Source organism: Ursus americanus, chromosome 20, assembly GCF_024610735.1.
Source record: "Ursus americanus isolate L20-20 chromosome 20, mUrsAme1.1.p, whole genome shotgun sequence".
NCBI lineage: Eukaryota > Metazoa > Chordata > Mammalia > Carnivora > Ursidae > Ursus > Ursus americanus.
Genome location: NC_142146.1, coordinates 49,689,580 through 49,705,646, shown reverse-complemented (window position 1 = coordinate 49,705,646; position 16,067 = coordinate 49,689,580). Strand labels below are relative to the sequence as shown.

The 16,067-nt window shown below is 36.4% G+C and overlaps 1 protein-coding gene and 1 pseudogene across 1 annotated transcript in view; both read right to left on the bottom strand.

Moving 5' to 3' along the window:
- The window catches only part of GMPS (guanosine monophosphate synthase), a 65,184-nt gene that overhangs the window by 40,617 nt on the left and 8,500 nt on the right, over positions 1-16,067 (bottom strand). Inside the window, exons 2-4 of the mRNA XM_045812055.2 lie at positions 9,616-9,797; positions 6,257-6,371; positions 236-333 (exon numbers count right to left, since the gene is read on the bottom strand). Coding sequence (XP_045668011.1) covers positions 236-333; positions 6,257-6,371; positions 9,616-9,797 — 395 coding nt within the window. The remainder of the gene's footprint in view (positions 1-235; positions 334-6,256; positions 6,372-9,615; positions 9,798-16,067) is intronic.
- Positions 11,161-11,261, bottom strand: LOC123802803 (U6 spliceosomal RNA; annotated as a pseudogene).

Genomic DNA, 16,067 nt, shown 5'->3' with positions numbered 1-16,067 from the left:
ACAAAGGTGCTTTTAAGTTATGTCATAAGTGCTTTCCTTATACCTACTTAGCATCACCACCATCCTCTGTCATCCTGACACTCAAATGGAAAACAAATAGGACGGTTACACCTCTGGCAACTAGTACGGCCTAATCTGTCTAAGAATTACAGAATCTCTAATTTTGAAAAATAACAATCCCAGCTTTGAGTCAGTTACGCTACTACTCTTATTCATCTAAAAATATCTGTAATACCTGAACAACGAGCATGTGTTGTCCACACTAATACTGAAGACTCCATCTTCTCTAACACTTTTTTTGTGCACAGTACCTCCAAATACCTTATTCATCATCTGTTCAAAGAAAAAATAAATTGACATTAATATGAATCAAAAAGAATTAGCCATTTTATTATGATAATTTAATAATTTATATTCCTGTTTTCAAGATATCTATGTTTGTACCCCCAAAATAAAGAGTTAGACAAATGTAGATAACCTGGTACTATTATATGTCATTATACAGTTATTAAGAGGAATCGTTACAAAACAGAACTAGATTAGAAATCTGACCTGAGGTTAATTTCTATTAAACACTGACAGATTTTCCATTTAGTGTACTTTAATTCATCTGTTAAAAATAGATACTTAATACTTACATCTGAGTTTAATTTAAAAGCATTTTAAAAGGTACTCTGAGCTTAGAAAAAGCTAGAGCAGACAATAGGAAGAGCTGTGGTATTAAAACTAGGCAGGTATAAATTTCTCCAAGTGATTTAACTTTTGGCCCCAAAGGAACAGTCTAAAAGCCTGAAGAAGGCTATGTTGTGGAGACAGCATAAGCAAGAAAACCTGGTCTTTCAATTAAATTCATTTGTACACATCCCATAAACCTACAGACTCTTATTTCAAATGGTCTCTTCATTCTGCCCCTCCTTGTGTCAATTTTCTTATTCACCATTCACATTTGCCCGACGCCCCCCCAATACCAAATAAATACACACAAAATCTGTACAATCGTTAATCCTGCCTTGATGTAATCACTACAACTCATCTCGGTTTATCTGTTCCACGCAGGTGTCATAAGATACCTGCCATAACCATGCAGGACACAGGTTAACCCAACTCCCAACAAAAAGCAGGCAGAGGCTAAGTAAGTGTTCATTCTTAAAATGCACAGTGGAATATTCCTCAAAATCAACAGCAAATGCTGCCCTCTACATTCTCCTCTTAAGACATACACAATAAAGCTTCCTGCAATAAAGACTGAGTTAAGTGCAGCAGGAAAAAAACATGTTAACCCACTTAGCCCAGTATTTCCCAACCAAAAAGCCCAGGTTATCAAACACTTTCTGCAGCACATTAACTACCACACAGTTTAGGAACACTGCTACAGTCTAACCAGTCCCCCCTGCCTCTAGTCACTTCTCTTTTCCCCCTCATTCTGAACTCCAGCCATTCAAGCTAGTGTAATTGCCAAAACAGACCATGTTCTCTCCCCCATGTCTTCAGGTCTCCTCGCAGTCCCAGAGGCCTAACAAAGTATGTGATCCAAAGCAGTCATTAAAAGTTGCTGAATGAAAAATAAGGGCTTTCTTCTATATACTCAGTGAACCTTGCGCACCTCTACCTCCCTTAATTTGCCATTCTTAATTAGAAGACAGCTGAATGATCAAGATAACTAAAACTGTTGGAACTCAACACAATTTAAAAGTCCACAAAATCTCAATTAAATGCTTTTACAAAGCCAAGGGCTTGCAATAAAATTTAAAGCTATCTCACCTGCTCAGAAGGCTTTCAGGTGTATTTTTGGTTCTTAACTATACTACTAAAGGTTGAAATGCAAAGAGTTGAACAACCAGCTAAGCTTGTGTTTGTGGGAGGAAGGGATAACTTTATGTATAATGAAACAATTTGTCTTCTTGTTAAATTTTTGTTTAAATATTCTATTTTGACTTAAGGAAATGGTTTTCAGTATGAATTCCTCATAACCCCAATGTCCTAAATGCCTCAAAAGAAATCCGTGTAGTACTCCAGATCCACCATCCCAATTAGATCAGCTCCTATGTCTTGTCAGTTTTACAATAAGGTTTAAATTTGGGAGGGAGAATGGGAAGGAAATTCCCTTTTAATAAAAGTAATCTGACAAAAATCTCATGGGATAGTGTGTAAAGAAACCAAACATTTATAATAAAGATGTTTCTTAGAATGAAAAAAAAAAACAAAAGCAAAAACAAAGAACAAAACAAATGAAATTACAACAGTGAAGAAACAAATCACAATCTAGAAGGTATCTGCAATATATAATTGGCTAACGATTAGTATTCAGCATATATAAACACAATAAGACAGTGTATAGAAAAATGGGCAAAAATCATAAACCTGCTTTTATAGTAAAGCAGATGTTACTGGTAAATAAACATACAAATCTTACAATAATAAGGAAAATGAACATTAAGAGTACAATGTGATCCCATTTAACACCTCTTCAGATAGGCAAATACAAAAAGAAATCTGACAATGTTAAGGCTTGACAGGGATATGGAGCACGAGGAATTTTTATATACAGTTGTGGTAATGTAAACTGGAGGAATATTATAACCTAGTGAAGCCAAGATTCAGCATTTTAACTCAAGGTTGCCCTAGAGAAAAGACAGAGTATGTATAACACCAGAAGACAAATACAAAAATACTCATGGCAGTATTGTCTGTAATAGCAAAAAAAATCGAAAAAGAGCAGCAATACTAACAGTGAAATACATAATTAATCTGTGCTATTTAAACAATAAATTCAACAGTGAAAACGAGTAACTTAAACGTATTAACATGAATGAATCTTAAACCAAAGCTCATAATAATACATGCAGGATTTCATTTATATAAAGGTCAATGGACAAAACTAACTACTTAGGGATATAAACTTATGTATAAAGCTGTAAAGAAATAAAAGGGAATGAATAACAAAATTCAGGGAAAGTACTGCTTCTAGTAAGAAAAAAGAACAACATGAATGGAGAAAAGTATAAAGAGAGATTCAAAAGTTCTACTAATATTCTATTTCTTATGCTGAGTGAGGGGATATAAAGATAAAAAGGAGCAATGAGCAGGACAGATTTTTTTCTTCTAAAGCAAAGAATTACCAGAAAGCAATTAGAAAGGCTCTCTCTCACAAGAGAATCCAGTGAATGGGATAGATGGTACATAAGACACTGAAATTGCTAAAATTTCAGGATGCTACTGGGGGCAAAAGTACACACTAGAGTGAGACCTTTGCTGCTAGACTTACCCAACTAACAGTCACTAAGAAATGTCAGTCCTTCATAAACAGCATATTGGCTAGACGGTGTCATCTACACCAGTATTTTATGGAAAGACAATTTTTATCTAAAGGACCAACATCAGCCTATTCTTTTGTCCGAATACATTAAGTTCGGAGGACATAAAGGCAAATTGTTTTACAAATTTAACATGAGCACGCCTAGCTCTGACTAACACAAGATCTCTACCGAATGACAGAAAAATTAGGCCTTACAATTATATGGGGGACTGGCATAAGAGAGAAACAGTCAGTCACTAGCACTTAAATTAAGGTAGCATTTTCCAGACATATTTCAATTATAAGGGGTCCTGAAAAAAGATATCTGTGAGACTCTTCCTTACAGAATGTTATAATACCTCTCAATATACTAAAAATCATTTAACTTTAGTTGTGCTACATGATTAACACTGACTACTCTGTCATGGGACATCAATAAATTATGTAAATACATTACATCTTAGGGTAAAGGTATATTAAAAAAAAAAAAGCCAGCCACTTTCCAATGTTCAACTCAATCAACATGTAGGTTCTTCTAAGAAAATGCATTCATTAGAATACTATATAAGAAAATCCAAAAATAAGTTATCATCCAAGTCAAATTCATAAAAACCACTTGGCTTTTCAGAGAACTTTAACAAGAAAAAAAGAGGCTTTTACTAGAAAATGCTTGTTGCCTAGAGAAGAAAATATCCATTGTAGCTTTTGTACTTTTTACATCACATATTTTTAGGGATCAGTATTTCCTCTAAATCAAAGTGGAAAACTACAATGAACAATTAGCAAGAAATGAAATCTGGTAATGCTGTTTTACAGACCAGTGATTCCTAATATTCTGCTTTTGTATCAAGTATAAGAACAATAAAAATATTCATTCTTATGTGAACACTGATTTTTTTTTCCTTTGCTGAATACTCCAGAGCCAGCTAAATACTGCTCTGCTCACTTTCTACCTTCTAAACAGCCTCCTTCAATATTCATATTAAAGCACAGTAATTTCAACCAGATTGTTAAAAAAAAAAATGACTCCCTCTGTTTCACCACTTACTAAAATTTCAAATTATCTTCAATCCAAGGACTTAAAACAACTCAGTCATTGGGAGAAAGAACACATCATCTTAAGCCATATATACAAGAAATCAGAAGTTAATAGACAATTCTCAACAATCAATTAGGGAGGACCAGAGTATCACGAGAAAATTAAAAAGACGGTATTTTAATTAACACCGATTCCATTTGGTCAGTTAGGATCTCACAACTGGATATTACTTGCATTCTGACTCTGTCTTCCCTTCTGATTTAGTACATGCTAAAGCCAAAAGGTGGGCAAAAGGGAAAAGAGATCAAGACAAACAAGTGAATCCAGTCACTATATTTATTTGGCTATTCTTATCATAATAGAGAATTCTGAGTTTTAAAAAAAAGCTAAGGCAAAATACTGTAACATGTCAATTGATAATTATATTCCTCAGGGAATACTATCCCAGCTAGCTCAATTTTCAGATGATATGGTTAAGTCATATACATTGTTAAAAGTTATCTCAACTAGAAAATCATTTTGCTTACAATCGCTAGGGCTAACTTTTCTTAAGTGTATTTATTTCTATTCCCACCTCCTTAGTAAATAGATCTTATTGAACAAATCATTCTGAGAATTTAGCACATTACTAGCTCAGTATTATCTATCGTCTTATTCAGTAATCACATTCTACTTGTCTAATAAACCTATACTCCTCTAAAAAGGTATCAAAGCAGCCAAAATAGATTTCTAAACACTTAACTCATGGAACAGTTTTATATCTAGACCTCAGTCCCTATTTATTCTTGTTTTTGATACAATTCCAAGGTATACGTACTCATTAACGATACAGCAGAGATACCTGGCAGACACCATCTTAACCAAATGATCAAAACTAACACTACCTGTCATGGCACACACTGACATCACGTGCCTCCTAATGAGCTGCTCTGAGAACAGCACAGCATCACTTCTGTGCTATTCCTGCCAAAAAAACATCACCTGAACCTAACAATGAGGAAACATCACATAAACCAAAACTGAGGGATAATCTACCAAGTAACTGGAATATCTTTTTTTTTTTTTTTTAACTGTCAAGGTCATGAAAGAGAAGACTGAGAAATGGTTCCAAAATAAAGGAGTCTAATAAAGAGACATGACAACTAAATGTAACACATGGTCCTAGATTGGACACAGTACTTACAAGGGGGACATCAATGAGACAAACAGTGAAATATGAAAGCAGTCTGTGGATCAGATGCAAAACTGAATCAATGTTAACTTCCTGATTTCGATATTTGGACTGTAGTTACACAGGAGAGAGCCCTCGTCCTTAGGAAATGCAAGTAACAGGACATGATGTGTGCAACTTATCCTCAAATGGTTAAAAATGTCAACTGTAAAGGGGGCACCTGGGCTGCTTAGTCGGTTAAGCATCCGACTCTTGATTTTGCCTCAGGTCATGATCTGGGGCTTGGGGTCATGAGATCACAACCCCCCCCACCTCGGACTCTGTGCTCAACGCAGAGTCGGCTTGAGATTCTCACATTCTCCCTCTGCCCCCACCACGGCTTGTGCCCGCATGCAGGCATACTCTCTCTAAAATAAATAAATGTATCTTTTTTAAAATGTCAATAATAAGGGAATTGAGTAAAAATATACAGGAGGTCTGTGTACTATTTCTGTAACATGTAAATTTGAATGTCTACGTTTTTTTAATGGACACCGTTATGTTGTATGCAGCAATACAGTTACTTCTCTAAAAACAGATTTCCACTCAGGTCAGTACTGCCATACTGCTGTAACAATTTCTAAACAGCTGCAACATGCACAAACTAGCTCATACAATATCCTAAATACTCTAAAGACAGAAAATATTAATAAAATAAGAATCACAAACAGAATAAATTGAGCCAACTCTTAAGGCAAATTCACAGATGTACCTGCATGCCATAGCAAATTCCAAGAACAGGCTTGCCAATAGTGAATATCGCCGGATCAAACCAGGGAGCATCTTCTGCATACACAGAATTAGGTCCTCCAGAGATGATAATAGCGCTGTGGATTCAAGGAAGAGAGTCAGTGAAGAATCCTCTAACTGCTAATTTTTATCCCGAAGTCTATGCCCCCTCTCCCGTGAAGCACTGAGGGAGACTCAATACAGATGCAGAGATTTTGTTGTTTTCAGTATACTGTAGCAGATCCAGCCCCCTACACAGCTCAATCATCTATACTCCATTGCAATGTGTGAAAGTCCACCAATTCAACATTTACTTGTTAATAAGTACAAACTTCAAATAAATACTAATGCTTCTATCTGTAAAGGTTTAGCATGAATTTGTTTTGTCTTCCTCATTAGTGAAGGAGTCAATGAGAATTCTAAAGGGAAATGGAGAAAATACAGGTCTTTCAGGAAGCAAGGAGTAAAGCAGGTCACAGAAAGACCCAGGATGACACAGCCAAATACAACAAGGGATGACAGAATATGAATAATAACCTAACTTTGCCTGTTGAAAACCTATCCAACATTCCCAACAGTTTTGTCTGAGACCAGGAAAGGGAGCTAACATATGAATGCCCACATGACATTCTCTCAGAACCCAGGTCAATATTATAACTTCACTACATTATAATTTACAGAGCATTCTATGGGTTAACTTGAGACTCGAACAGTTATTATGGAAAAGGCTTCTAACTGAGGCCTATGATCTTTACCTGGCCACTGATAGATCTAATTTGGCCCTAAGCCTACACTCAAAAGATTGAGAATATTTTGATATTATGAATTTTACATAAAAATCCGGATTTCTGGGTTTTCTTTAGAAGAGGGGAAAAAAAACCTGGCAGCACTTGACCTTCACTCTCATATGGCTACAAACAACTGGACTCACAGAGAGATCTGCACCTCCAGACTACTCTGCTCCCTAGTTTGCCACACGTGCCCTCTTGTACAATAGAGGCATACCTATGCTCATCACTTAATTGAAGGTATCCTCAAACTCATTTTAGGTTTGAGTTTTGCAGGAATCCTGATTTATCTACATTTCTCAAGGAAAATGCATTTTAAGATCTAACCAAAATCTTCTTACAAACAAATTCAGGCAATTCATTTTATAATTAGCAGCTGCTTGCCACGTAAAAACAAAATAAAATATAAGCTTATAATACTTCCAGAAGAATGATGTAATAGCCAAATTCATAAAAATTATTCAGCAAGATAGGACATTTTTCAAAAAACAATTCAAGTGAGCTCAAAGGCCCCACTCTTCGAACTTTGTATTGCTTACATGAATTACGCTATTCATCATGTTTGTTAGCCTATCTCCTGCAAAAGAGACTAAAGACAACCTACTCAGAGGATAAATGTAACATCTTTAAGATAACAATCCTAAAGGGGTGTAGTGTTAGCCTTAAGGATAGATATATGCAACTTAGCTCTTTAAAAATGCATAAGCTAAAATTCTATAAAACATACTTAATAATCAAGACCTCTAGAATTTCAGTACATTATACTTAGTTTTATGAAAGATAACCACCATGGGACTGCCCAGCATCCCTCATTAATCTGCTAAACAACTCAGGACTATAAGAGTCTTAATACTATTAAAAAGAAAAGGGAATGGACTTAGTCAAGGATGAAACTCAAGCAGTGCTTAAGCCAATTATGAAAATTCTTATCTCAATAACTCTCAAGAAGAGCTAATCACTCATTCTGAGTCTTCTAGTTCTACCCTGCAATTACTTTGAAACTAACTCGCAATTACAAAGCCAATAAGCCACAAGGCATTCCAGGTACCAATTTTAAGCAAGTCAAACTTCCAAAAACAAGTAGGTTAAAAGGTCTCTCCTCTCAAAATACTCATATTCTAGGAAAAGGATGGTCAACTAGATATCTCAGCAGACAGGATTATAACAAGCAAAGCCACAGGACTATAGTTCCTACACAGAAAGAACCTCTAGACAGAAGCACGACCTGGGAATTGTTTATAATCAGGTGGCAAGAAAAATAATTAGCATCCTATTGCCAAGTATTTGGCTACCCTATTCTTAAATATTTAGCCTGGGTTAATCTGCTGGAGATTTTTTGTTTGTTTTGGGTGAAGGGAATGAAGGAGCTTAGATATGACAGACAGTCATTCAGAATTCTCACAGTTTTTTGATTCCCTAAAACTGGTTCTCACTGGCAAACTGAGATGGTCGCATTAGAGAAACTCAAGGGTCCCTCCTTACTCTAAAGATTCTACAGTTCAAAAGAGATGACTGTTTTTAACTGTATCCTAAGACTAGGACACAGTTAAATTTCAACCTGTCTTTTCTGATTTCCAATTCACTCTATTTCAGAAACAAGAATCACAGGATAAACAGGTCTATGAAGCCTTTAAAAGTTAACCATTTCTCTAATGGAAAAAAAAAATTATGTTTTTGAGAAAAATTAAACACACTGTATTTTGGATGAAATACATAGCATTAATGTTTAAGACCATTTGAAGTTACAAACTGCAGTTGTTTGCTTTTGGTAACACTCTTCATAAAGAAAGAGCATCAATTCCATGAGAAAAGGCATAGCATTAACTAGAAATTGTTAAAGGAAGAAACTGTATATAAGCTGGCTGTCATTTTGACTAGTTCTGAGCATAAGCTGTTGAATTAAACCTTATATTAGACTTCAGAAACCATCATATTTTAGAAATTTGTCCCTTGGAATAGGAGGCAAAAGAGACTCACTGGACACAGAATTCTTCTCATTTAGGTAATCTAGCTACTGTATATATTCCTTTGATCAAATGCTCTGGGATGAATGAATGACAGTAATAGCCAAATTCAAGTCTGACCCAAAAATCCTAAAAAATATAAAATATTCAAACAAAAAGTTCTTGTAACTGTGCAATTAAAATTAAGGAAATCTTTTTAACTAAAAAAATTTTTTCCTTTAATTTTTTTTTTAAATCTGAGCCATAAAAGAAAATTTCTTATAAAACTATTGCATGTCTTATATTCATTTAAAAAATTCAGTGCCCAGGGCACCTGGGTGGTGCAGTCAATTAAGTGTCTGACTCCTGGTTTCAGCTCACATAGTGATCTCATGGTCTTGAGACAGAGCCCCAGGTCAGGCTCCACACTCAGCTCGGAGTCGGCTTAAAACTCTCTTCCCCTCTCTCTGCCCCACCCCCCACCTCGAACACACCCTCTCTCTCTCTCTCAAAATACATCTTAAAAAAAAAAAATTCAGTGCCCAAGCAAATTAATAAAAAATTCCATAATCTAAGCTCAATCTCATAGAAAATAGAAGTGAAAAGTCTACCGGAATCCTTGCTCTTTTATGGCAAATGCTGGTGTTTCCAAGGGAAAGATTTCCGACTGCACAAACAGTTCTCTCACTCTTCGATCTATGACTTTCCCATACTGGGCACCAGCATCCAGAATGACAACAGCTCCTTCATAGTGGTGGCGGCCATCCTTAAGGTCTCCTCCAGCGTTCTCCAGCTGCAAATATTAAGGCAAACGTCCTCTTAGTTATAAAAATTAGTGCTCCTTTAAAAAAGAGAGGTCACTATCAGCTCCAAAAACATACCGAAACTGTTAACTTAGGACTCAGTTGCCAAGTCAAAGTACTTCTTTTAAAAGGAAGATTTTTATACATACCCATAGGTAAGCATACATAAACACTTTAATAAAAGCCAGCATTTACTGCTATGTAATATAGTCACTTTATGTATAAATGCATCTTAAATATATTATCTAACATGGTGGACATACAACCCAGCTGTGTCAAAATATAGTCCTAGTTTATGCCTGTTATACTGACATTCTTACTAATAGGGCCTCCTTTGAATCTCAAAAGCATCCTAGCTTGAACAATAAATTATATGGTCACCCTATCTAATAGTCACAGCATTCCTATGAGGGCTATACTGATGAGGAACCAAAAGTTTGCTGCCAGAGTATAAGCATGTTCAAATTCACTTCATTAGGATTTTTTGTATTACCTGAGGAAGAGGGTATATATGTATATATCCTATATATATACATGTATGTATATCCAACCCATAACATTAGAATTTTAAAAAGGTTTTTTAATCTTATCTCTGTCACCTATACATTGATAATGCTTTTCCGGAAAGCAATCAGAGCAATAAATCCTCAGAAAACAAGCTGCCATAATTTTAACAGAAGAGGAGGCTCTATAAAGTTATAAAAGTTATCTGAATCGCGATTCCTTCTCAACTCAGGAAAATTATATTCACATACAAGAGAAACAAATTATAGAAGTCAAATCCGATACAAAGTTAATCAAAGTAAAAAAGAGAGAATGAGGAATAAAAACATCTCTACCAGAGCAAGCCAAAAAGAGAAACAACAGATCAAAACTGGAAAGTATGACTTCTAGATGAACTAAAAGATATTAAGAAAATTATACAAGGTATAAACGACTATGAATCAAAATTAGACTATGAACCCAGAATGACCTATCTCAACACATACTTCTGTTTAAATTCTTATTTAAATTCCAGTTAGTTAACATACAATGTAATATGAGCTTCAGGTGTGTAATCTAGCGATTTAACACTTCCATACAACACCGGGTGTTCGTCACAAGAGCACTCCTTAATCCCCATCACCTATTTCACCCCTCACCCCCACCCACCCCCCTCTGGTAACCATTTGTTTGTTCTCTACAGTTAAAAATCTGTTTCTTGGTTTGCCTTTCTCTCTTTTTTCCCCTTTTGCTCATCTTTGTTTCTTAAATTCCACACGTGAGTGAAATCATATGGTATATGTCTTTCTATGACTGACTTCTTTTGCTTAGCATAATACTCTCTAGCTCCATCCACATCCCCGCAAATGGAAAAATATGGACCACTTCACAAATTTGCGTGTCATCCTTGCACAGGGGCCATACTAATCTCTGTACCGACACATATGCTTAACAAATTATTGGGCTTTAAAAGAAAAAAACCTTTCGATATTTTGGATAAAAAGCACACGACTTATAATTCACTCAACTATACGTTTGTTGTATGTAATTTTCTGTATCCATGTTTTATTTTACAATAACAAGATTTTTAAAAATAAAGCAAAAGGGAACTAACTTTACTTCGCACCTAGTATTTCATGTGCTTTACATATTTTCTTTTTTTTTTTTTTAAAGATTTTTTATTTATTTATTCGACAGAGATAGAGACAGCCAGTTAGAGAGGGAACACAAGCAGGGGGAGTGGGAGAGGAAGAAGCAGGCTCACAGCGGAGGAGCCCGATGTGGGGCTCGATCCCATAACGCCGGGATCACGCCCTGAGCAGAAGGCAGACGCTTAACTGCTGTGCCACCCAGGTGCCCCGCTTTACATATTTTCTTATTCATAATGATATGTATTTCTGTTTTACAGATGAAGAAAATGAGACTCAGATACTGTATCACCTGCCTAGGGACACACTGGCAGAAGCAGAAGGTAAATGCAGGCCTTTTCAAACCCCAAAACAATTAGCACTATAGAAGTAAAGTGGGTAAATATGCACCAAATTTTTGGAAGACTACCTTCAAAGTTATTTTAATTTTTAATATTTTGGTACTTAAAAGAAGTAAGCTTTATTACTTTAGAAAGTTTGCTTACATGAGTGAAATAATGTTCTGCCGATATCTAAGAAAAGTAGTTATTATACAATATAAATGATTTTGGAAATTGAATTTCATCAGTACTAAATTTATTCAGGAAGCTGCTCTTCAAAAAGACACTTTAGTAGACGTCAGTTGCCCAAATAAAAGTTTCAGGGTTAAAAGAGATTTTAAGACCCTCCCCCCACACACATACACACATATTTTAATCATCTGAGATACTCAACTACCCAGAATAATCCCTTCATTACCAAAAGGCTACTATAGAAGCATATGTACTTTTTTTTTTTTTAAGATTTTATTTATTTATTTGACAGAGATAGAGACAGCCAGCGAGAGAGGGAACACAAGCAGGGGAAATGGGAGAGGAAGAAGCAGGCTCACAGCAGAGGAGCCTGATGTGGGGCTCGATCCCAGAATGCCGGGATCACGCCCTGAGCCGAAGGCAGATGCTTAACCGCTGTGCCACCCAGGTGCCCCGCATATGTACTTACTTAATCTCACCACACCTAAAACTGGGGAAAAGATACACATTGTCTTCACAAAATTATCTAACACAGTAGGTACTTTAGAAATGTCAACAAATTTCACTGAAAGTTTTTCTTAAGAAACCATCATCACACATACAACACTGAATGAAGTTTGAGCCGACAATTAAAGGGTTAAACCAAAGAGTTAGACTCTCTAGCTCTTGACCTTATCACATGCTTGTTCTACCCTCCTTTTTTTATTCTTGAAAAATTTTGAACTTACAGAAACCTACAGAAAGGTTGAAAATATGGCACAGGAGTGCCTGGCTGGCTCAGTCAGAGGAGCATGCAACTCTCCATCTCCGGGTTGTGAGTTCAAGCCCCACACTAGTTGTAAAGGTTACTAAAAAAAATAATAATAAACTTAAAAAAAATTAAATTTAAATAAACTTAAAAAAAAGAAATGGCACAATAAATCCCACTGTCTGCCTAAATTCAACAATTAGTAACATTTTGCCACATTTTCATGATTTCTATCTAAATATACTTCTTCCTCTGAATTACTGGAAAATAAATTATAGATATTTCTCTCCCAAAAAAACTTCCCAGCACGTACTTCCTACTAACAGGACTATTCCCCGCTATAACTACAATACATAATCACACCCAAGAAATTTAACGCTAATAGTATCTACATACAAATTTCCTCAAATGTCACCACTAATGTCCTTTAAGGCTTTTTTTCCCCAGATTTTAAAATATTTTTTTGGCAACAATCTTACACTAGTGATGTAATTATGCCTCTTCCTAATAAAACACCAAGGCAAGGACACGATGTCATTTTGTCCCACTATTGGTGATCCTGACTTTGATCAGTTGGTTGATAGCCTGTGTGCTTAAAAGTAAAAAACAAACAAACAAACCCAAACACCTGATTTCAAGTCCTCCCCCTGCTTAAAATCCTACAATGATTTCCCCTCAGAATAAAGTTCAATGAAGTCCAAAATACCTTCCAAGCCCTATAAGGCCTTGACCTAATCTTTAACCTAAATTGCTGTTTAAACGCCCCATGATCCCACAGTGGGCAATGTCCTCTTCGGCTGAAAAATCCCAACACGGATAAATCAGTCTCAGACATGCCAACTGAAAGAAGCCAATCACCTCTAAAATCACTATATCTTCAATTTTCCATTAGCTCAATGACACAGCTGTCACTGCCATGGCTATAGTTATGTACAATTTGACATAAAATCCCTCAAGGGAAAGAGATTCCCTGGAGTCTCTCAGAAAATTTCCCTTAGTGCAGAAAGATGCCCCAAGGATTCAGCAAAGGAAATATAGCTGAGCTTAGCTGAAATTCATCTAGGATAGACATTCCGAAGCTTTATACAACTCACCAAATATGTCATTTCTCTATATATTCTATAAACACTTAAGCAAGACCCCTGGCGAGTGCAGTGGCTTGTAACTCCTAATAATACCATTAGACAGGTGCAACCCCTTAACATTTAAAAACCACTTGAAGAAGGACTGAGTTCTGGTTACCACCTGAAAAACTTCCATTAACATCTTCTGGTAAGATCAAGGAAGTACTAGCATCAAACTTGTAGAATGAGTCGTCAGTGATCTGGAAAAAAATTTCCAGAAGTAACTGAGCACTCTCAAGAAATGCTGAATCATCAAAACTTTTGATGGCATAGAAGATGTGTGGAACAACAGTTCTTGGACAACTCAGGGCAAAAAATAACTTAGAGGGGCGCCTGGGTGGCACAGTCGTTAAGCATCTGCCTTCGGCTCAGGGCGTGATCCCAGCGTTCTGGGATCGAGCCCCACATTGGGCTTCTCTGCTAGGAGCCTGCTTCTTCCTCTCCCACTCCCCCTGCTTATGTTCCCTCTCTCGCTGGCTGTCTCTCTCTGTCAAATAAATGAATAAAAATCTTAAAAAAAAAAAATAACTTAGAAGTGTCAAAATAAACATGAAGGAAGTTTTTAAAAAATACCAAAACTAATTTAGTTCATATTTTTTTTAATCTGTAAGTGGTATATGATTCTCAACAAAGTCTAAGTCTCTTATATATCAAAAATTCTAGGTGCGATTACTGAATACAGGCAACAGTTATGTAGTAGTTCATTTTCTGCCTATGTACATGAAGGAAGTTTGACCACATGCTTTTAACTGTTTAGCTGGTTAGGGACTTTATACTCTCTGCTCTACTTATGCATGTTTTTAATATTCTATACGTAACAGACTGTATTATTGGCCCTAATTCTTCACGATTCCCTATATCCATGCTGTTTCTCATATGACTTCGCAGTTCATCCTCTTTTAGGCAGAATGTATTTCCTCACTCTTAACATTGGGCTCAACCATGAGACTTGTTTTGGCCAATGTAATGAAGACAGAAATCATGGAGTGTAATGATTCTACTTGCACCCTGTGCTTCTGCCATCATGAAAACACCATCAACCTAGTAGTCCCAAGAGAAGGATGAAAGTAGTGGAGCTCAGCAATGCTGAGCTGACCCACAAACTTGTCAGCAATAAATTAGTTCACATGTCCTTCTGGAAATGTTTAATACCACCTAAAGTGAAATTTTACAAAAACTGTTTAACACCAAAGCATCCATGGCAGGTTCTAAATCTGTAACATACTACAATTCTGCTTTCCCTGGCCATAAATAGCAGAAATACATAATATACGGCAAAATTATTCAAAATGGCTATAATCATGCTTAGCTTTCTGTGACCTTTTCCTTAAGATACACATTACACTGATTCTCTAGCTTTGGAAATTTAAAACATAAATGCAGACTTATCTTTTTTTTTAAGGGGGTAACTAATGAAGCAAAGATATCAGGGAAGAGGAACCACGTAGAGGCATTATTAATTAACCTCTGTGGAGGTAGGCCTGGTGAACCCAAGATTTACCATACCAGGATACTATGCCTCACAAACTGATAGAAAAGTTCTTATGGGGTGCCTGGGTGGCTCAGTCATTAAGCGTCTGCCTTCCGCCCAGGGCGTGATCTCAGAGTCCTGGGACTGAGTCCCACATCAGGCTCCTCCGCTGGGAGCCTGCTTCTTCCTCTCCCACTCCCCCTGCTTGTGTTCCTTCTCTCGCTGGCTCTCTCTCTCTGGCTGCCTCTCTCTCTGTCAAATAAATAAATAAAATCTTTAAAAAAAAAAAAAAAAAAGAAAAGTTCTTATCAAACACCTGAAAATAGTTTTTATATGTCAATACCGCACCAATGCCAAGGTTGCATTTAAAAAAAAAAAGAAAAGAAAAACAATAAAAACTCAGCCTTATTAAATCCCGAGTGCTTCCAATTCTATTTTCATCAGCTTTATTGCCAAATTATTTATTTTATTTATTTAGAGAGTGTGTGCACGGGCACGCACACAAGAGGGGGGAAGGGACAGAGGGAGAGGGAGAGAGAGAATCCCAAGCACCCACTGAGTGTGGAGTCCAACACAGGGCTCAATCTCACGACCCTGAGACCATGACCTGAGCCAAAAATGGATGCTTAACTGACTGAGCCACCCAGGAGACCTCAAATTATGTTTGAATTTAAAATTCAGATTGCTATAATCAAATATAGAAGTTGTTCATTTCTACTGGTACATGTTTATAAAGCCAATCTAAAAGTAGCCTGTTTGCCCACAAACCACATC